General features: G+C 44.8%; 1 protein-coding gene across 6 annotated transcripts in view; it reads right to left on the bottom strand.

Annotated features, from left to right (window-relative positions):
• Positions 1 to 22,960, bottom strand: part of KIAA1549 (KIAA1549 ortholog) — a 217,243-nt gene that overhangs the window by 40,401 nt on the left and 153,882 nt on the right. For all 6 annotated transcript variants that reach the window (XM_053255918.1, XM_053255920.1, XM_053255917.1 and 3 more), the window contains 3 exons: positions 22,695 to 22,840; positions 16,399 to 16,576; positions 4,750 to 4,931 (listed from right to left, as the gene is read on the bottom strand). In XM_053255918.1, coding sequence (XP_053111893.1) covers positions 4,750 to 4,931; positions 16,399 to 16,576; positions 22,695 to 22,840 — 506 coding nt within the window. The remainder of the gene's footprint in view (positions 1 to 4,749; positions 4,932 to 16,398; positions 16,577 to 22,694; positions 22,841 to 22,960) is intronic.

The raw sequence follows: 22,960 nt of genomic DNA, 5'->3' as shown, positions 1-22,960 counted from the left end.
AGAAGCAATAACGCCACACTTCTACCAAAGAAAACCACAGGGCTCTGTGGGAGCCAGGAGCTGAAATCGACTTGACAGCACACTTTACCTTTATACTGCACTAGCCATAGCTACTTTGTGAGCTGCCCTGAGAACATATTATTCTAGAGTGGCTGTATAAAGGAATTATTATTAGTAGTAGTTAAGGCTAATCTGCAGTACCATGATCAGTTCTTGTGTTAAGTATAGCAGTTAAAATGGTGCTATAGTATAAGGAGGATGCAGAAAAATTGCAATGGGTTCAGAATAGGGATGTGCACGAAACGGATTTTGTGTGGATTTTGTTTCCAGCTTGAAACAATGAAACACGTTTTATTGAAACATTGGTCGACACGGTTGTTTCAATGGAGAAACTGGGTAACATGATACATTTCCCAAGATAAGCAAAAGCATCAGAAAGCTCTTCTCTTTCAGCTACCACAATAAATCCCTCTTGGGCATTAAACTCCTCACTTTTGGAGCTGAGGTGCTCCCTTATGCACCAAGAGGAACACAGCCTTCCTGGTGCATTATGGGGTGAATTAGCTGTAGGAGGAATGCAAGAGATAGCTACGAAGAACAATCAATATAAGAATAAAGAGGAGGAAAGAAGGAAGTGAAGGATGACTTTGGTCACTGTGGCTGGGGATGATGGGAACTGTAGTCCAACAACATCTGGGGACCTAGGATTGGGAACTCCTGCTCTAATGTTCAGGCACTGGTACAATTTTTCCTCCAGAACTGTTCTGTTCTGTGCCACACTTCACTGACCTTAGTTAATCATGTGAAAGATGAGAGAGGTAGAAAGTGTTTGTGGTTGTGAAGCCGCCAGAACAAATTAATGGCAGCTTCTGATTCTCTTTCCATTATTGAGACTGAACAGTAGAATCAAGGTCAGCAACAGTTATAACCTTAGGTGAACTTCTGAACCACTGACTCTTGCATTCTCTGTCCTAGCCTGGCTGTGTTAATAGATAAAGGCAGAATTCCACCTAGGGAGGACGGCAGCAAGGCTTTATGTTCTAAATTGCCAAAAGGTATGTGCTTTTAAATTAAAGTTAGCAGATACTTTTTGAAAGGTTTTAAAAATTATTTTAAAATAATTGAGTCTCTCAAATATACACTAATAGGAGAAGTAAATACCTTTCCCAAGAGTTAACCATGGGTGGAGTGCATGGTTTGCATGCATTCAGACCTCAGTTTCATTGCCGGAAACCAATGGAAAAGAAGAGAGTTAAAGGGGTCTTGTAGGTCCTGCTCAGCGCAGGAAATGCAGAACTAGAACATTCCCAAGAGATGGCTGTCCTGCCTCTGTTTGAAGATCTTCAGCCAGTGAGAACCCTCCTACCATTGTGGATAATTGGTTCCATTGTCAAACTGTTGTTACTGTTAAGGAGTTTCTCTAAATAGCAATAGCACTAGCACTAGCAATAGCACTTACATTTATATACCGCTCTATAGCTGGAAGCTCTCTAAGCGGTTTACAATGATTTAGCATATTGCCCCCAACATTCTGGGTACTCATTTTACCGACCTCAGAAGGATGGAAGGCTGAGTCAACCTTGAGCCCCTGGTCAGGATCGATCTTGCAACCTTCTGGTTACAGGGCGGCAGTTTTACCACTACGCCACCAGGGGCTCTGCATAGAGTTCTATTAAATATTCTATTAAATATTTAATAGAACTCTATCCTCCTGTAACTTTAAGCCCATTAGATTTAGTGCTGCCCTCTGGGGCAGCCGAGAACAAGTGTTTGTGCTGTTATGCGACAGCCCTTCATATATTTGTAGAGTGGTATCATGTGTGTCTCCCCTGCACCCCCCACCCCCACAATCCTTCTCTAGGCTGAACTGTTCCTTTAACCTTTCCTCATGGGGCTTCTTTTCTAGACCCTCTGACTATCTAAAAAAGTTGTGTGGCTTTTTAGAACCAACAGCAGGTTCTAAAACTGGGCGGCAGGGGGCAGCCGCTGAAGACGCAGGTAAGACCTGTGTGCCACGTTTTAAAACTACTGTTCGCTCCCCAATGAAATGATTCAACTGCGGCAGCTCAAATCATTTCGGTGCCTCTGTACTGACAATTTGGGCACATCCTTAATCTGAACTGGAGCTGTGCAGTTTAAACATAAATACTAATCCAATCTATAATTAAGGGGTCACAAGTATTCACTCTTGTAGCCAAAGAGTTCAAAGAGGAAGATAACCAAAAGTCCACCAATGGATCACAGTCTACCTCCTGCCCACTCCTCCTACCCTAAACAACCAAAGAGTGGTTTACTGAAGGCAATGCACTGGGGATGTGCAAAACATTCCAACAGTTAAATGTTCTGACTTGAAACGGGCCATTCCATGGGTTTTGCACTTGAAACAGAACACCCTTTAAATAAAGGACCTGTTTCAATTTTCAAGCAGAAAAATCCGTTTCGATTGAAATGTTCCAACATTCCGAGCACCATTTTGGAGGCCTGTTTTCCTCTTGCTGATTGGTTTTCTGGCACTGGCTTCCATGCTTCTTAATTGGTTTGTTATCATAGAAATCAAATATTGTCACGGGCAACTGTGCCTCCATTAGCTGGGGGGAGGGAAGGGAAACACAAAAGGAGGAAATTTCAAAATCTATTCAAAGGGACTGGGAGGCAGAGAGAGCCCTTATAATCTCTTGAAGAGGATACTTCAGGAGAGGAGGGAGGAAAGAATCAAAGGATGTTTGATTTTGTGGTTTTCTTTTCTCAGTACTGAACATAATATGCTATGCTACTGCGGCTATAACTATCTGGTTTTGATGGATCTCAGGCTGACAGAGGCAGAACCTGGGTGCCTGCCTTCCTTGAGTTGTCGTTTGGTTTGTTTGTGAGATAGTGCTGTGACAAGAAATGGACAATGGCAGGGGTGTGGGTGTGTGTGTCTGTAATATTTCTTCGTAACTGCTATGATGAGCTCCATGTCTGGCCTTGAGACTAACTTGTACTTCACTCACTGCTCTGCAATCTGCATTGCAAGGTATATGCAGTCAAAATGTGGCTGAAATTGCTCTAGCTGAGCTTATCGCTATGCATGCTGCTAAGGGTCCTAGTGTGGCAGCTGTTTCAAAGCTAGGAAGTAAGGAGTCATAATTGTGTGTGAGAGCAACTTGTGCCAGTGATGTTAATGCAGTGCAGGCACTGTGGCTGGCAGTGGATTCTGGGTAATGATTCTTTTTTGGGCCATTTTTGGACTGAAATGTGTGTTCTGTGTTGAAATGGACAGGTTCCTTTTTGCTGTGTGCTTCTGCAGTGTTTTTCGAGGCAGGGTTGCAAAATGCATTGCACTCTGTGAGTGCAGCTTGCTCTGGCCATAGGGAACAATGGGGAAACATGAAACACCCCATTGTTCCCCATGGTTAGCTCCTAGAGATACCAAAATGCATGATGGGTGTTACCTACCACCCAACACTCAAAAGAAATGGACATATGGATGATTTTAAACAAATTTTTAACATATTCCCCAAAACCTCATAGGTTCCTGTTATGTTAAATTTGTAAAAAAAATTGCCTGCTTGTTTCAAGTTTCCCAATTGTTTCCTATAGACGGAACTCTTGAAATGTTTCAAGTTTGTTCTGTCGAAACAACCGGTCGGACAGGTTGTTTTGATGGGACATTTCAGCCATTTGCAATTCATTTCAAGCTCAAAACAGAACAACAAAAAAAATTTGTTTCATGCACATCCTTACAATGTACTGCCACTAGAAGCACATGCACGGTCAAACAAGGAGGTGCCCCAATCTTGTTATGATGTTATCCTGCCAAGACTCATATAAATGTGAGAAGTGTGAAAGATTAGACAACAATACATTTTATCTGGTAATCTGAAATTAGTCATGATGAGTGTAGTTAGGGATAAGATACTTTGAAACAGGGAACAGCTGTAGCTGAGTGGTAGAGCACACAATTTGCATGCAGCAGGCCCTAGATCTAACCCCTGGTATCTCCATGTAGGGCTTGGAAAGATCCCTGTCTGAAATCCTAGACACTGAAAGTCAGTGTAGACAGTACTGAGCTAGACAGACCAATGGGAGCTTCATATGCATTTTTGGGAAGGGAATTAAAACATGTTTTATTTTGAATCTAATCACTAACCAATGGTAATATACATTAATAGGATGCCACGTTGAGTAACTTGGCTGTCTGTTCTTTACTTTGTTTGAAATTAAACCAAGTGTCCATGGAGACATTAAAACATAACCTGCAAGCCAGTTGCATATATTATCCTCCTGAGTGCACTTTTCCAGTTCACCCAATGGCCCATAAGACGCTGTGTCAGAAATATGTCCCTTAGCAGTGTTTTCTCCCTGGGCAGGTCTTTTCACCTCAGTAACTCAGACACCGAGCTATCTATGCTCAATAAAAGATTGAGGCCAAGGACAACATGAGACCCCCCACCCTGCTATAAAGTTGCTATTTTGCTAACTGGAACAAGAAGTGGGCCAAATATAAGTTTTCTCTCTTTGTACTGATGTACATTTTAAGAGGGAAATTGAAATGAATAATCCAGTGAGATACAGTTTCAAGACTGCATTGACACAACAGACTTCCTGGTCAGGGGAACATTCTTCAACTATCCAAAAACGGTTTGTGCTGAGGTGACATTATGAGCTTCTGGTGTGTTGAAGAGACATGCTCCTCAATCCTGTTCCACTACCACTTTGTGACCACTAGATTCTCCAGAATGCCCTCCCCCACCCACAATTCATTACCTTCTGTCGCTGCTGAATGTTGCTCATGGTGTCTGGCTGGAATTCCAGTTTGTCAGTGCGGCAGAGCTTCCAATATAAAATGATGATGATTAGCAACACCACAGCTACTGGGACTGCAATGCCAACAATAATCCAGAGGTTGTTCTGAGACTCGGGAGGCGAGTCTTTGATTCTGTCCACAGCTGCAAATTTTCAAAAGGGGCGGGGAGGAGGGGAGATAATTAGAATTTTTCACTCATTAATGTTTCAGCATCCAAAGGTGGCAGACATGACAAGGAGTAATCGAGAAGTTAATGGCATTGCCTAACTTGTCCTTTTAATTTCAATGGGACTGTTTTGAGTAATATTCCTCATGTAAGCCAGTGCTTTATCCTAACTTCGAAAACAAGAACGGGTACGTGCAGAAAAAAGTGATGGGCTTATAGAATTGCCTATGTGTTGCCTTGAATTACAAAAGTAGCACTTTGACCTTTTATCGATAACTTACTAGGAGACATCTGACATGTGCCGTATTTCTTACTGCAGCTATATGGCAAGAGAAACTGCGTGGCACACCACCATTAATGGAATAACGGTAAAGTGTGCCGCCGAGTCGATGTTGACTCCTAGCAACCACAGAGCCCTGTAGTTGTCTTTTGGTAGAATACAGAAGGGGTTTACCATTGCCATCTTCTGCGCAGTATGAGATGATGCCGGGGTTTGCCATTGCCAACTCCCATGACTATGAGATGATGCCTTTCAGCATCTTCCTGTATCGCTGCTGCCCGATATAGGTGTTTCCCATAGTCTGGGAAACATACCAGCGAGGATTTGAACCCTCATAGCTGGAAGTTGGCAGAATGCCATGTTGGAAAAGGCAATGGAGCAGAAGATCCTTTAGACAAAATGGCTAGAAAGGGGGTAGCTGTTGTGCCATTGATGGGTTGTCAATGGGATGGGTGATGGTGTCAGGCTAGGGGTAGAGGCAATACCCTCCATGGCACACCTGTTTTTATAGGCATCAGCAGCTCCTCCAAAAAAGATTTTACTGGTGGGCAAACTTGGCCCTCCAGCTGTTGCTGAACTACAAATCTATCATTCCTAGCCACAATAAATAAATTGTGGCTGGGAATGGTGGGAGTTGTAGTTCAACAACAGCTGGAGGGCCAGGTTTGCCCACCCCTGCTCTAAAGGAAGTGGCTTGCAGACTGCATTACCTCAACATGCCTTCTCTGTAATGTAAATTCTTGAAGAATTCCTTCAGTGGAGATAATTTTAATGATGGGATTACATGAATTTGATATAGATATCAATTCAAGCTTGTTCTGTTTGTAGTATTGCATTGTAACACTGACAACGTCTTAAACTTACAATAAATATCACAATATATGAATAAGATAAGCCATAATAGGCTTAAAGGCTTACCCATACAGCATGAGGAAGCTAAAGAGCATGCAAGACAAATCTTTAATAATTTTATACAAAAAAGATGTATCTGTAAACTGTAATTTTGCTCCATTAATAGCAAAATTCTTTTACAAGAATTCTTTATTTGTAAAAACAAATAAAGCTAATTATGAAAATCCCCACTGCTTGCAGTTTGTGCTGGCAGTAGTCACACAAACACAATACTCCCTCACTGATCCTACATTTTTAGAAGTTATACTGCCATAGCAGCTTTCTAAATATCTGTGGAATCCCAGAGTCCCAGGTCATGGTCAGATGGCACATAATACAGCAACCTTGTTAAAGCTAAGCAGGTCTAAGTCTGGTCAGTGCCTGGATGGGTGACTGGATGGGAACCCTGGGTATGCCACCTTGAGTTCCATGATGGAAGAAACAGTGTCAGGTAAATGTAATAAATGCACAGAATACGCGCAAGTTGGAGAATCCAGCTGCCCTATTAGAAGGTGGGTATGATCCAATGGACATATGCACGCATGGGGTTCTGGACATACAGAGGCTTTGTATCTTTTCTACACAGTGGCAAGTGACTTTGGGCATGATCCAGAGCCCTGTAACACTGTGTTGATAGCACCAATACCCTCCAGAAAAGTGAACATGAGTGAACATGAGAGCCAGTATAGTTCCTGGCCCACAACAATTACTATCAGCTTCATTGGAAATCAGTGAATCAGTCAGTGAAGAAGAAATGGCTGCTGGCCAGAAAATGGAGAACTGGTTCACTTACTGTGAAGGCTTCTTCTTGCTGCTGCATCCAAGGGCATCTCCTTAAATGGGTTATGCTTCTCCACATGGCTCTCTAAGGCAGGACTATGCAAATTAGTTTAGAGTCTTTAAGAGGCAGAGGAGCATGGCCCCACCGAGTTCTTTTAGGCCAAGAAAGCCAAGAGTACTTTGAAGAAGAAATATGTATTAAAGATGAGAGAAAACACTCAACAAGCTGCAAAACAAAAATAATAAACTAACAGTATGTCAGAAAATAGCAATGAAGCCAACAGTGTCCAGTAAAAAATGGACAACAGTAGGAACCTTGTTTTCTAGGCAGACAATTTAGAAATACTCCCCGAGGGTCCCTGTGGAGTAGGCACGGGTGCTGAAGGGTGGGTCGAGATGCCCTTGGATGTAACAGCAAGAAGTCACCTTTACAGTAAGTGGACCAATGCTCCATTCTCTGCTGCTGACATCCAAGAGCATCTCCTTGAGTGGGGACATACCACAGCCTTCAGCCCAACTGGGGGGGGGGGGAGAGCACCCCTACCTACTCTAAAGGAAGGACCTGTTGGAGTACCTGCCTCCCAAATGCTACTTGAGCAGCGGCAAAGGTATCCAATTTGTAATGCCTGGTGAAGGTTGAGGTGCCCCTCCAGGTAGCCGTCCTGCCAATGTCCGGTACCGGAGCGTTCGTAGAAAATGCAGCCGTGGTTGCTCTGGTAGAATGGGCAAACACTTTAGTAGGAGCCCTGAGGTTCTGCATTTCATATGCCGGGGCTATGCACGCCTTAAGGCACTGAGCTATAGTGGCAGCGGTAACAGCCTGACCCATGTTTCGAGGCAAAAACGAAATTAACAACTCTGTAGTCCAAATATGCTTTGTGCGTTTTATGTATGTCTTCAGGCACCTAAAGGGTCAGGCATGAGCCACACAGAGTTTTCAGGAAAAAATACAAAGGTTCTTGTGAACTGAAAAGGCTTGAAGCTCAGACACCCTAAGTGCCAATGTGATGGCTATCAAAATAGCCAGCTTTAGAGTGGCAGCAGACGTAAGAGGATAGATTGGACAGGCTCAAAGTGGGGGACTATGTAGAGCCTTCAGGACCGTATGTAAGTTCCATGTAGGGAAATGGTGCCCAACTAGGGAGGATATCAGTGTTGCCCCCGAGAAAGCACCTCAAGTATGGGTGCCTTAGTTTGGAGTGTTTTGATCCCCCTGAAATGAGATCCACCAGGGCGGCAGCTTGCCGTTTCAACGTGTTTGCGCAGAGACCCTGGTCCAGCCCATCTTGAAGAAACTGCGGTAGACGCTTCATGGTAGCTGCTCCCTTAGGAATTCCATGTCTTGCAGACCATTGGAGGAATGTCCTCCAAGTGTATTGATAGATCATGTTCATTGAGGGGCATCTGGAAGCCAGCATCATATCAAGCATCTTTGGGGAGTAGCCGTGCTGTTTCAGGAGGTGCCATTCAGTCTCCAGGCAGCCAAGCTGTAACGAGCCTGGATCTGTATGGTGTACTGGGCCTTGCTGAAGCAGGTCTGCTGCTGTGACCAGAAGTATCAGGTGTTCTGCTGCTGTCAGGTATTGGAGTTCTGAAAACCAGGGTCTTTGAGGCCAGAAGGGAGCTACTAGTATGACCTGGGCCCTGAGAAGTTTTATCCATTGTAGAAACCGGGCAAGGAGTGGCGTAGGTGGGAAGGTGTATAGCAGATCCATTGCTTCCACTTGCGAGCAGGGAAACCTAGTGAAGAATCATGGTATCTGAGTGTCGGCAGGAGTCACGAACAGATCCATAGATGGATGGCCGAAGTAGTCCGATATCAACCTGAAGGTCTCCGGATTCAGCCTCCATTCTCCTGGGAGAATCTCCTTCCTGCTGAGCCAGTCCACCACTGTGTTCAGATCGCCCTGCACGGAGTGGGCTGTTATGGATGCCACATGAAATTCAACCCACTGGAACAGAACGATTTCCATCTGCAGAGACTTCGACCTGGTTCCCCGACGGTTCACATGTGTTTTTGCTGTGGCATTGTCTGTGCAGACCAATACATGTTGGTGTTGTACTATATCATGGAATGCAGTAAGTGCCAGCTGGATTGCTCGGAACTCCAGCCAACTGATACTGTGTTGCTTTTCAGTGGCCAACCATTTTCTCTGAGCTGATTTGTAGAGGTAGTGGGCGCCCCACTCATGTTTGCTTGAGTCCATGGTGATGATGACTTGTGAAGGGTCCAGGAACTTCTTCCCCATGGAGAGCTGTGGGGGTGCCATCCACCATCGAAGAGATTGTAGCACTGGAGATGGAAGGCTTACCCATTTGGTGGATTTTATGGCAATCTCCAGGTGATAGGGTAGCAGGAACCACTGCAAGGGCCTCAGGTGGAAATGTGCCCATGGAACTGATTCCAAGGTGGCCACCATCAGTCCCAGAAGCCTGAAGAGGGAGCGCAAGGCACAGACTCCTGTACTAAGGCCTGATGTACTGCTGTCTTAAGGGTGGCTCGGCGCTCTGGTGGCAAGAAGAGCTTGTTCCAAATTGTGTCTATCACAACGCCCAGGTGTAGCAGTTGATGTGATGAGTGTAACTGGCTTTTCTCCCTATTGACCAGGAACCCATGGGCCTGGGGGACCTGTAGTGTGGTGTCAAGGTCCCTATGGCCAAACTGTAGAGATGGAGATTGGACCAACAAGTCATCAAGCTAAACAAAAATCCTGACCCCTAGGAGTCGGAGGTGCGCTATGACTGGTGCCAGGACTTTTGTGAATATGCTGAGCTGAGGAGAGGCCAAAAGGTAGTACCCTGTATTGGTAGTGCGTTTTGGCATAGAGGAAGGTCTATCAAGGATAGGAAGTCCAGATGGTGCAGGGCCTCCATAATCAACCTGAATGATTCCATGTGGAACTTCCTCTTTTTAATGAAGCGATTGAGGTATTTTAAGTCCAGAACCACCCGCAGCGAGCCGTCTTTTTTGGGCACAGTGAAGATGATGGAATAGATGCCCACTCCCTGTTGGTCCTCTGGCACCAGTTCTGCTGCCCCAATCGAGAGGAGGTGCTGGATCGCCTCCTGGAGACTCTTGCGTTTGGATGGGAGGTGTGAATGGATAGAAAGTAGTGAGGTGAGTTTTCGGTCAGTTCTATGCAGTAGCCCCCTTTTATGACGGGGGCTCCCTTTTATGATGGGAGGTGGTGTCCTCCCAAGCTTGTAAGTGAAAGGAGAGGCGACCACCCAGGGGCGACCTGCCCAAGTCCGGATTGCTGTTTGGCCGGCTTGTCCTGGGCGGTGAAGTCTCCCCAAACCCTGTCTGGAGGGTCAGGATCTGCTCCAGAAGAGACCTGAAATCCCTCTCTCTGCTAGCAAAGGAGGGCTGAAAGGATTGGGGGGAAAAACCTCCCCTATGGATGGTCCTCTTTATGTGATGAGGAGGGGCATCACCTTCTTCTTCTCTTTTGCTTCCATAGGATGTCCTTTAAAACTGTATGCCAAAGAGTTTTTCTCCATCAAAAGCCAGATTGGTCTTAGAAGTCGCGTCCACCCACCAATATTTTAACCAGAGGTTCTGGCAGCATAGCACTGAAGAAGCTCCTGCCTTTGATGCAAATCTCATGGCATTGAGGGTGCAGTCAGAAATAAAGGCCTGTGCTTTGTGTAATTTTAATAGGTTTTGCCTCAATCGTGCCAGGTCTGAAACACGGTCCTGGATGAGATCGTCCAGCCATGTGAGACACGGTCTGGTTACCATGGAGACAACCGCTGAGGCTCTCATTGCTAAGGTGGTGGAGTCATGTGACCTTTTCAAGGTCCCTTCCATTCACCTGTCTGCAGATCTTTGAGGGCGGACTCTCCATCCCTGGAGAGGACTGAACCAGAAATCATTTGGACCATTGAGGCATCTGTAAGGGGTGTATTAAAAATCTCCTCCCGCTCCTGCTGGAAGTAAGAAATTTTTTTGGCTATTGCTACCGACTTTCTATTAGACATAGAAAAAGTCCATTCTCCTTTAGCAGACTCAATGAAGTGCTTAGGGAGCGGGAAAGTCATAGTGTTTGATTTGGGTCCAGGAAAAAAAAGTCTAATGACTGGAAAAGTCTCTTGGGGGCTTCAGAGTCCTTTGGCTCCTGACCCTCTGACCACTCTCCCTCCTCTTTGTCTGGTTGGTCAGGATCTGTTCTCCACAAGGGGTCTCCAGGGTCTTCTCGAGTGTCTCACCTTGGAATTGGCTCTTCATCTAAGGAAATAACTGGGATCAGGGCTGGTGGGGTTTTGTTTGGAGGTTGTTGAGGATTCCCACCTGGGGACTCCACAGGAGTTCTGGGTGTGAGCCCCCTGGGGTCTGGTGAATCATGATATGAAATTTCAGAGGAATGGGTGCTCTTTTCCCTCTGCTTAGACTTAGACCTCCCCCTTCTTGCCTTTTTAATGTGCTTGCGCTTTTCCTTAGGGGCTGAAGTCTCAGAGACAGAAGACGAAGCGCTTGAGGAAGGTGATTGTTCCCTCCTCTGCCATTTTTGCTTTTTAGATTTTAATTTATCACAGGGCTCAAAAGAATGCTCCAACAGATCCTCAAACCATGAGTGCCAGGTAGGTGGCACTTCAGAGAGCATTTAGTTGAGGGACTGCAGCCTTGGAGTGGGCTGGGACAGGCTAGATCCCCTTGAGGTAGGGGCGGTAGAAGAATCCGAAGGCCCAACATGGCCTGAGCTCACCAATGGTGTGCCTGCTCCAACTGCAGTGCCCCTGGTCACCACAGTCCTGGTGGACGAAGTTTTAGCTGGCCCCTGGTCCAATCCTGTGCTCCCAGTGGCTGCTGATTTCTGGGATGCAGCCTTGCGTTTTTCTGGGGCTGCGTCCTACAGGCCACTTGTGGAGGCCATCTGCGCTTGTGGGGAGCTGGGTTCAGCAGCCGCATGCTCCGCAAGGCTTCGGGGAGCAGGTGAAAGCAGTAGTGCTGGATCAAACAAGGGCACTCGGCCCGGGAAGCTGGTGGTGGGTGGAAATGAGTTCAGGGTCTGGTTTGGGCCCCCCACCAATAAACCTACAGGAGCCCCAGAGTGCCACCCATCAGCTGTTCGGCGAGGTGCACACTCCATTCTGAGCTCTCTTCTACTGCTGCCTGCAAAACGCCTGATTGAGCGGGCGGAAGCTCTGGAGCGCTGCCCGTCAGCTGTTGGTGGGGTGCACGCTCCGCTCCAATCTCTCTTCTCCTGGTGTCTGCAAAACGCCCGATGGAGTGGGCGGAAACCCGCCCAGCAGTTTGGCGGGGCATGCATTTCGCTCTGAGTTCTCCTGTTCTGATCAGTCAGCACAGCTCTACAGCCTCCGGGGCGGCTTACCTACTGCATGGAGGACCTTCAGCAGGCCCTGCTGGAATTCCCCCTTTTGAATATGAACGTGGAGCACGCGCCTGGTGTGTTCCATGAAAGGGAGAGGGAAGAAGGGGTGAAGGAGCCCAGTAACAGCGGAGAGGAGGAAAGGAGGGAGGGGAAACAAACGAAAGCTTGGAGAGAGAACCTGGAAAAAAAATACAGACCACTCAACAACAGCAAGTAAGCAAGGAGGAATCTAGGAGCAAAGAGATGAAGCCTCAAGGAAAAGAGAAGGAAATTTTTTCAAAGAGAGAAGCTGAGAAGAACTGCCTTGGAGCCACATAGGGCTAAAAGAACTGGGTGGGGTCGTGCTCCTCCACCTCTTAACATCTCTAATTAATTTGCATAGTCCTGCCTTAGAGAGCCACGTGGAGAAGCATAACCCACTCAAGGAGACATCCGTTGAGATTTACATTGCTGCAGTGGGGGGCATGAATTGGATCAGGAGAGCAATGCTGAGGGAGGGGTGATTAGATACACCCCCTCCGTCTAAATCCACCCCCTTTTCAAAGCTGCTATTTGTCCCATGATGGAAAATACAAATTCTCAAAGGAAGTTTGTCAATGGAAGAGCCAGACATAACAAATAAAGTGAATAAATAAAAGGGAAGAACAATGTTCTGTTAAGAGGTTATGCAACAAACAGAACAGCACACATACTAGCTTTAACAATTATGATTCCTCTGATGCTATAAGGGGACGGTAGAGCATCTGCTTTGCATGCAGAAGGTTCCAGGTTCAATTTATGGCATCTCCAGGCAGGGCTGGGAGAGGTTCCTGTCTGAAACCTTGGAGAAGCCACTGCCAGTCAGTGCAAACAATACTGAGCTAGATGAACCGTCTTACTCAGTATAAGGCAGCTTCTTATGTTCCTATCGTAATGCCTGAAGTCATTTTTAATTTGGGAAAAGCTCAGCTCCAAATTGCTGTGTATATTACTCCTTTATGATATTAACTGAAATTACTAATTAATTCTGACATATAGCTGATACATTACATATGTGAATGAAAAGGGCAGACGCTACAATCCTATTAATAATGAACTGGTAAATGTCATTTAAATAAAAGAAACTTTTAGATACATTTTGAGCTCATAAAAACCCAACTATTTTGCCTGCAGATACAACTTATTTTAATGTAAAATGTTCTGTGTATGTTTTTAACATTGATCGTTTTCCATACCAAATTACTAAGAAGGGGCATGCTATGTGTATGAGTGAATGGATAGCAACAGAAGTATTTATTTCCCATAGAGGCCATTTGATTATGGAAAGTAAGTACATCTATTTGCCACCCATTCATTCATACGCACAGTATGCCCCATCTTAGAAGTCCAGTATGGAAAATGATCAATAAATTAAAAACATATATGCTACACTTTACATTAAAATTAACTTTAAAATCAAACATAGCCAACTCATATTTGCTTAACTCCAGCCTTCAAAAGCAACTCCAAATTTATGTACTATAATGTACATAAACTGTAACTTCCAATAGCAGGTCACCCTGTGGAGAGCTGGTTTTATAAGAATACATGAAGCTGCCTTCCACTCAGCCAGGACACTGGCTCATCAAGCTTCGTATTATCTATACCAACAATTTTCATTATTTTTCAAGCAGGGGAGAATTCACTTTGCCAGATGAGAGCGCCATTTCCCACTGTGCTGACCCTCTGCACAGTACTGCACTTTCCTCAGTGCTGGGAGGGCCTTTTAAGAGAGACGGAGCCCACTCGAGAGTTCTGGGAGGAAAGCACTGGGAAGGGCTACACTTCCCAGCACTCTGTGCATGCCTTCCAAAATGGTGCAGGAGCTCAAGAGGGCTTCGTTTCCCTCAAAGAAACCCCCCAGCATGAGGCAAAGTGCAGCAGTGCACGGTGAGAACCGTAGTCTCCGCAGAGCATTCAGCTTCGGCCAAAGCTTCACACAGGCCAAATATACATTCATTACATTTATAAACCATCCTATCCAAAGGTACAAGTTTTAAAAGACACAAAAACACACACCATTTAAAAGACAGTGCTCGAAACAATATAAAAACAATTTAAAAACAATTCAAAACCAATTAAAATGCTTTTAAAAAACAATTTGAAAACCTTGGAAGGCCAGGCCAAACAAGTAAGTTTTTAGGGATCTCTTAAAGGCTGACAGCGAGCCTAAACTGCAGATATCTGCCGGGAGTGCATTCCATAGACCAGGAGCAGCTATAGAAAAGGCCCGGTTCCAAGTCGCCACCATACACGCCAGTGGTAACTGGAGACGGACCTCTCCAGATGACCTCAACATGCGATGGGGGATCATACAGAAGAAGGCGCTCTCTAAGGTAGCCTGGACCCAAGCTGTTCAGGGCTTTAAAGGTAATAACCAGCACTTTGAATTTCGCCTGGAAACATATCAGCAGCCAGTGCAACTGTTTTAAAACAGGCATAATATGGTCTCTCCAGGTTATCCAAGAGACCAATCTGGTTGCCGCATTTTGAACTAACTGAAGTTTCCTAACTACGTAGAAGGCAGCCTCACATAGAGCACATTGCAATAGTTGAGCCTGGAGGTTACCAGCTGATGCACCACTGTTTTGAGGTCATCCTCTTCAAGGAATGGATGCAGCTGCCGAATCAGCCGAAGTTGATAGAAAACGCTCCTGGCCATGGCCTCCACCTGAGATACCAGGGTGAGGCCTGGATCCAAGAGCACTCCCAAGCTGCGTACCTATCCCTTCTGGGGGAGTGTAACCCCATCCAGCACAGGAAGATCTGACTAGCTGCAGCAGTACTGAGGGCTGTGAGCAACACTAAAAGCCCATGGGCTCTTAGGCAGTCATTTAGGGAGTGGATACAATTTCATGATGATGATGATGATGATGATGATGATGATGACGACGAGAAACAGATTTGGGTGTCATCAGCATACTGATAACACCCAGCACCAAACCTCCTGATGACCTCACCCTGCAGTTTCATGTAAATGTTAAAAAGCATTGGTCACAGAATGGAGCCCTGAGGGACTCCATATAATAGTTCCCGTTTTGAAAAGGAACCATCACCAAGCTCTACCACCTGGAATCTGCCTGAAAGATAGAGGAGTAGAACCACTGCAAAGCAGTGCCCAATATCTCCAATTCCCTCAGGCGATCTAGAAGGATACCATGGTCGATGGTATCGAATGCCGCCAAGAGATCCAAAAGAACCAACAGAATCACACTCTCTCTGCCGATTCCCTGATAAAGGTCATCCATCAGGCCAACCAAGGCAGACTCAACCCCATAGCCCTCTCTAAAGCCAGTTTGAAATGGATCTAGATAATTGGTTTCCTCCAAAACTGCCTGGAGCTGGTTAGCCACCACTCTTTCAATCACCTTGCCCAACCATGGGAGATTGGAGAGCCTATAATTATCCATCACTGAAGGATCCAGGGAAGGCTTCTTAAGAAGTGGTCTAATCATTGCCTCCTTCAAACAAGGAGGCATCCCACCCTCCCTCAGCAATGAATTAATGATATTAACTAGGCCATCTCCAACAATTCCCCTGCTAGACAGAAGCAGCCAAGTTGGGCAAGGATCCAGAGAACAAGTGTTAGACCCGCCCCAAACAGCTTGTCCACGTCACCAGGCATCACAGACTGAAAATGATCCAACCTAATACTTCAAGAGGGATTGCTGGACACCATCTTAATAGACTCTGCAGTTAGTCAGAGAGTTGCACTTAGGAGTGTGTGGCTCCATTAGTAATAACCCTCCCACCACTGGCCCCGGGGCCTTACAATGAAAAACAGTGGTCTACACTAACTGGAATTGACTCTCTAGGGTTTCAGATCAGCTCCTTTCCCTGCCCAACCTGCAGATGCCAGGGATTATACCTGGGACTTTTGCATGCAAAACATGTACTCTACCAAGGAGCTACAGCCCCTCCTCTAAACATACGTAAAGTTCACCCATATGGTAAAATCTTTACAACACATCCATATCCAAAATGTTTCTCTGCTACAGGATTAAATGCTAAATACAGTGGATTCCCACCTACAAGACTTGCAGTTAAGAGGTTACTTGGTAAATGGTTGCTTATGTTCAGCCCATGTTTTCCAAATAAACTGCACAGATCATGTGCCACTGAATTTCTTAGTGGGACTTACGCTGTGCCACCGGGCCACGAATGCGGTATCCTAGAATGATGGCAGCCCTCTGGATATCCACTCTGTTAATCAGATCAGACGTCTTCACAGCACTGAGCCTTTCCCCATCTTGATCCTCCACAAAATAAACCAGCATAACTGGGCTGTCAACTCCCTCTATTCGTGACACATTCACAATCTGAGAAGGCACACAAACATTTCACATCAGCACTCTTGTATATGCCATAGTCCCCCCCGCCCACTCACACAATCGATATTCCCTCCTTTTAATGCTTCATGGGGCTCAGTCAGTCCAAGCTCACTCACACCCAAAGAGACTGTCCCTCCATAAGAGGTCCCCTGCTAACTTGACCAAGTTCAAAATGGTGATTCTCTTATATTTAGCAGGGGGAAAGCAACTGACCCTCTTCAACCCCAGAGCAGCATTCCTCCAGTGGCTATTGTTGGTATCTCTTTTGTATTTCTTCTTAAACTGTAAATCATTTGGGACAGGGAACCATATTTATTTTTATTATTATTGTTATTATTGTTTACACAGTCAGACAGGTGTTATTGACTAGTTTGTTTTATCCAGACATCGAGTCCTTCCGAAGGACCTGGGATGGCTGAATTTTATTGTCAATTGTTACAGATATCGTTGCAGAATATAGGCTGTTCCCAGTAAAGTTGCTTTTTGTAACTGGCTGATGGTGATTTTATTATTATTATTAAAATCACTCTGAGACATTTTCATTGAAAAGCAGTATATAAGTAGTAGTAATATTTAAGAAGCTTAAATAAGTCCTTTAAGAAGCTTTGGAAAACTTATTTATTTTGCCAGGCTTTTGGTTTTGTCTGTCTGTCTGTCTTTCCCTTTCCCCCCTCTTGTTTTCGTTGTTGTTTTATGTAAACTGCCTCGAGTCTATGGAAGTCAGCAGGTCAATAAATTAGCTAAATCAATAAATATTTAGTTGAATAATCATCTGCCTTTGGACCAATTAATTCAACTTCAATAAAACATGCATAACAGCAAATACTGAAGGCAGTGTAGGATAACTCACACAATGTAATCAGATAAAAGGTAACCTTGTTTTAACTTAGGCCAGCACAACTTGTTTTCCTCCTTTAGATTCAGTAAGTGTGGCTGAATTTTTGCAACCAATTTGTTTTCAAGTTCCTTTAGTCATGACAGATGGAGCCAATACCTAGTCTGTTATTTTATTTTAGCACATATTTATTGCTGCCAAGAAGAGAGCCCATTGCATTAAAATTGGCTATGGGGGTTGCACGACCCACTCTGGTCCCCTTCATATGTGTGGACTGGTGGAGATGAGTACAAGGTAAGGTAGGCTGTACATTTGGACTATCGGGTTCAGAAGTCCACATTAAAACCGGATGTGCATTACAATGAACTCAGCAGCACATAAACAAAAGGTAAGGAGATGATTAGCTGGAAGCAGATAATGGTCCATAATAGGCTTGTGCAACTTTTTGTGTAAGAAATATATCAGGGACAGCTTTAACCTTCCAGTAATGACCAAAGGGCACAAACCAGCCCTGGGACATGCACTGTGAGGGCAAGGTGTAAAAGGCTGCACACAAGCAAATGGATCCTGGGGACCAGGCAAGCAATAATGTGGACATCTGTATCTACCCTTCCCTTGCCAGGGATAATATGGATAATATGCACAATTAGGCAGCAGCAACAGCTTCTGCTTCTTCTCCTCGTTTAATGTGGGAAGCACATATTGGGATTTTCCTCACTTTGAAGTCTGAAGCCATCTGGAGCTCACAGATCTCTTCTTGGGAAAGATCCAAGGCTCCTAAGTTTCTACATCATGCTAAAAGTGAGAAAAGCAGGAGCACCAGTCACTCAAAAATTAACTTTTCACCATATCGTTTAATGTACTAAATTATCTCTCAGACTGTCTTCCGACCAGTTTGCAGAAGGATTGAACAAGTTCTGAAGACGCACACCTTCCATTTAGATAAAATTATCATGAACAGCAGCCCTTGATTAGTACAAAATAAGTAACAATACTATATTATATGTTTAATTTTAAACATTTATGTTGCCTACCTGGCTAAGATAGGGGAAGAGTTTTGATGTGTTTTTTTTTTAATGCTATGATTGATTGATTGATCAAAATGTCAAAAACATTAAAAAAGAAAAACCTGGGGGGAGGGGGAAAATACAAGTATAAGACAGGATAAAATGATTAAAACAATTTTACAAAATAAAACAAGCAGTTTTGAATGAATTAGTCCAAAGAATGTATGCAAAGAACTGCAAGATATTTCTTAATCAATGCTAATGTTAAGTTGCAGATGAGATTATACATTCCTTCTGCTTTTGCACACTTAAATGCAATATATTTTATTGCACATTTTGATTAGCCATTAATAATGTGTGGGGTTTGTTTGTTTTTTGTTCAGGGATACAAATAATAACAGAGAAAAATTCTAGATGTAATACCTGAGCTAAAGATGTATAGAAGACAACTACAGTATTACTGTTAAAGCACTAAAGATCCCTAGGATCTTTGTAGCTATGGATAACTATATCATTATAAAGACAAACACAATGATTGTGGGATAAGCTTCCATGGGCCAAATCCTACTTCACCAGCTGCACGAAGCAGCCTCCTACATTGGGAAGTTTATGCGCATGGGTACATAAAGAACAAAAATTAGGATGCTGCACAAGGGCTTATCAGTGGTTGCAGCTGCAAGAAACTGTTCAATACCATCCAGAATTGAGCCATTATCACATTCATTTTAGAAGGAAATTATTTTTGGTATACAATTGTATCATTTGATGTGCCTGAGCTGTCACCATTAGGAGGTAAACCAGTACAACTAGCTGTTATACTATCAAAACACAAGAATGAATGAATGTTATCTAAGGTTATAATTTATAGATTTATTTTCAGTTAGCTATTTTACTTGCAGCACTGGTAACAATGTATTTCAAAATGTCAAATCTGCAACAGAATCACTGATAAATTGTTAGCTACTACAACAGTGCTTCTGGGCTTTGCACTAGACATCAGCTTCACAAACGTCATGTTACAAATGCTAACAAAACAAAACAGGTGAGGGGTTTGAAAATTTACGTGATTAAGCAGATACTATGTTTCTTGGAAATCTATTTCGAGAAGCAACTTATAGGGTGGTTTTCTTCCAGTGCCAAACACTCCTCTATATACCAATATAGATGAATATCCAAACATTAATATGCAATTAAAGATGAAGGAATGGGCAACTGGGCATAAAAGTGAAGCTACCAAACACAGTTTGTGGCAAATGTCAAATGTCACTGCTGGTTATTACTGCACACTTAAGGCTTATGAGCAAAGCAACTAAAAGCTAGAAATGGGTGACCCCTCCCAGCATACTTGCTCACATTGGATTGGACTGGAAATAGGCCAAAGCTCTATTTTTTATATTAAAAGAAAAAGCCAACCCAGAAAGAGCCTGTCTTATTTCTGAGTCATTCATGATTGCCATTGCAGTAGCCCATGAGAAGACAACATTGCCCAAGGATTGGCATTACCAAAGCTGAGCAGGGGCGCAGGGGCGCTCCTATAAACCTGACAGCACAACAGAATCATAGAGTTAAAGGGGATAGATGGTAGATGGACTAGATGATAGGCCATCTAATCGAACTCCCTTGTGCTCGATGCAGGAAATCCAGAGCTAGAGCATGCCCAACATGGCTGTCCTGCCTCTGCGTGAAGACCACCAGTGAGAGAGAGAAGTCAACACCTTCCTAGGTAATTGGTTCTACTACCGCTACTACTACTATATTTATATACTGATTTTCAACAAATTTTCAAGAAGTGGTTTACAGAGACACAAACAAGATGGTCCTCTGTCTCCAAAGGGCTCACAATCTAAAAAGAAACATAAGGTAGCGACCAGCAACCACCACAGGAAGGATGCTATGCTGCGGTTGGATAGGGCTAGTTGCTCTCCCCTTGCTAAACGTAAGAGAAACACCACTTTAAAGGGTGCTGAACTGCTTTTATTGTTGAGACGTTTATCCTAAAGTTCAGCCAAAATCTAACCTCCTCTCCCATTAGAACTAGCTCTGCCTTTGGGGGCAGCAGAGAACAAGTCTTTGTGCTATCATGCCCCCACCTACCCATGCCCATAGTCTTCTCTTTTTCAGGGCAAACATATCCAGTTCCTTCCACCTTTTATCACAGGGCTTGTTTTCCAGACCCCAGACCATCTTAGTTGCCCTCCTCTGGACCTATCCCAATTTATCGACATCCTTTTTAAAGTGTGACACCCAGAACTGGACAAACTACTTCAGATGAGTCTGGCTAGAATAAAGTAGGACTCTTACTCCTTGTAACTTGGAATCTCCTGTTCTATCAAGGGAGCCTAGAATTGCATTAGCTCTTTTTGCAGCTTTATCATTCTGCTGACTTGTGTTCAACCAGTGGCGGCTGGTAGAGGCTAGGGCAGGAGCAGAGCAGAAGGCACAGCATCCTTTTGGCTGCAGGGCAACAAACCCTCCACTGCCCGGCATCCAAAGCAGACAACGAGCTGCTAGCCCCGGCCCTGCCACTCAGCTGGCCGATGCACCTGCGTGGCGACGTTTGTGCTATGCTGACTTCTCAGATGGCTGCCACACAGGCACGTTGACCAGCTTAGCCGCAGGGGCGAGATGGATGGTTCATTGTCCACTTGGAATGCCAGCCAGTGGCGGAAGCATTTACCTGCCATTAAAGGTATATTCCGCCTTAGGCTCCGCCTTCCCCTCGCCCTAGCCCTCACCAGACACCACTGTGTTCAGCTTGTGACTGAATGTAATCCTGAGATTCTTTTCATATTTACTACTGCCAGCCACGCCAGATATCGTCTGATACTATAACTGGGCATTTGACTGACTGACTGACTGACTTCCTTCCATGCAGAACTTCGCATTGTTTTTGCTGAATTTTGCTATTAGATACACAGGGATCTAAGAATGTGAAGTATTTTTTCCTAGCCTTGAAGAGAACCATTCTAAGCCTCTGTTCCATCGTCTGTAGAATTAGGTCACCAATAAAAAGTGATCTTATGCCTACTTACATCTCTAATTTGCTGCCCAATTACATTTGATGCTGGCCAATAAATGTGGCATTTCTCTCACGACTTCTGTTAAGTCTCATACAGTTTATGTTCCAGTATATAAAGGAAACATCCACAGGACACTATTTTCTAATACATCCGACTGTGACTTGCCATGCGTTAGGAAACAAATCAACACCAACATCTGACTAGGTTTGGAGAATGAGGAGGAGTTGAGATTGGCAAGAAAGAAAACAGGTTAAAAATGTAATCTGTTTGAAGCACTAACACCCCTGCTTCATCTCTCTCTCTCTCTCTCTTTCTCTCTCTCTCTCTCAAACATACCCATGGCTAATCCCATGTGTGGCAGCTCTCGTGAGAGTGCACAAGCGAGCTGCTGGCAGGGGGAGAGGAAAGCGGCTGTGCCAGTGAACAGGCTTGTGGGCGAGGGGGGAAAGAAAATGGCGGCACCGGGTGGCAGGCAGTGGGGAAGAAAATGGTGGTGGCGGCCAGTATGTGTGCTGCAGGGAAGAAAACGACGGTGGCAGGCGGGGAAAGAAAACGCCATTGGTTGGCGGGGGGGGAGGCAGCAGTGGACAGGTGAGGAATGAAAATGGCAGGGGTGGGGGCTGAGAACAGAGGGGAAATTGAGAGGGGGGGTGAAGGAGGGGGAGAACTAGAGGCGCAGATGCTCTGCACCCAGCCCAGCTAGTTCAAATTAATTCAGATTCTGATAAACAAGCCATGACAACTGTTAGAATCACACCTCTGCTTTAGAAGCAGCAAATCTAAAGGTGGGTTTTGTAGGCCATCCAACTCAACCCCACTTTTAAGGCAGGAATTCCAGAGCTTGAGTATTCCCAACAGATGGGTGTCCAGCCTCTGCTTGAAGACCTCCAGTGAGGGACAACCCACCCACATCCCTTTTAATTGGTTTCACTGTTATCTCAATCACCTCAAATCAAAAGGGGCTGGTTCACGTGGACAGCAGCCCATAGCAGCTCCTACAAGCAATAACATTGGGGCCACGGCATAACAAAACAGAGTTCTGTAGCGTGTGTAGAGGGGGCAATTCAGACACACTTTCATTGGCATATGGGGGGGGGTGCAGTGGGGGCCATCCTCATCTGAATCAGCCCATTATAACCATGCCAAAAAAACCAAGGTGGGGAAAAGGGTTTTCACAGGTTCATTTGTATGATTCCCCCCCTCCCCACCCCCTCTTCACAATTCCTTTGAATTCCCTTTAATACCTGCACAGCGTTATTCCCAGCAAAAGTTGCTCTTCTCCATATCCGTCCTCTGCCCAAGGCCTCATTTAATAACTGAGCCAGCTTCCGCTCCATCTCAGCTTGGAATACTTCTACTTGAATTTTCTTGTTGATGACACCCAGTACAACTGCGTTGAACAGAATATAAACATAAGGAGAGGAACCTGTGTTTGCCTGTATTACTCAGTTTGGCCATTTGCAGTGAATGGGATTCTCCCCAAAGAAGTGATGTAAGGATTTGATACACT

Source organism: Hemicordylus capensis, chromosome 5, assembly GCF_027244095.1.
Source record: "Hemicordylus capensis ecotype Gifberg chromosome 5, rHemCap1.1.pri, whole genome shotgun sequence".
NCBI classification, from domain to species: domain Eukaryota; kingdom Metazoa; phylum Chordata; class Lepidosauria; order Squamata; family Cordylidae; genus Hemicordylus; species Hemicordylus capensis.
This window is presented reverse-complemented; position numbering and strand designations above follow the sequence as displayed.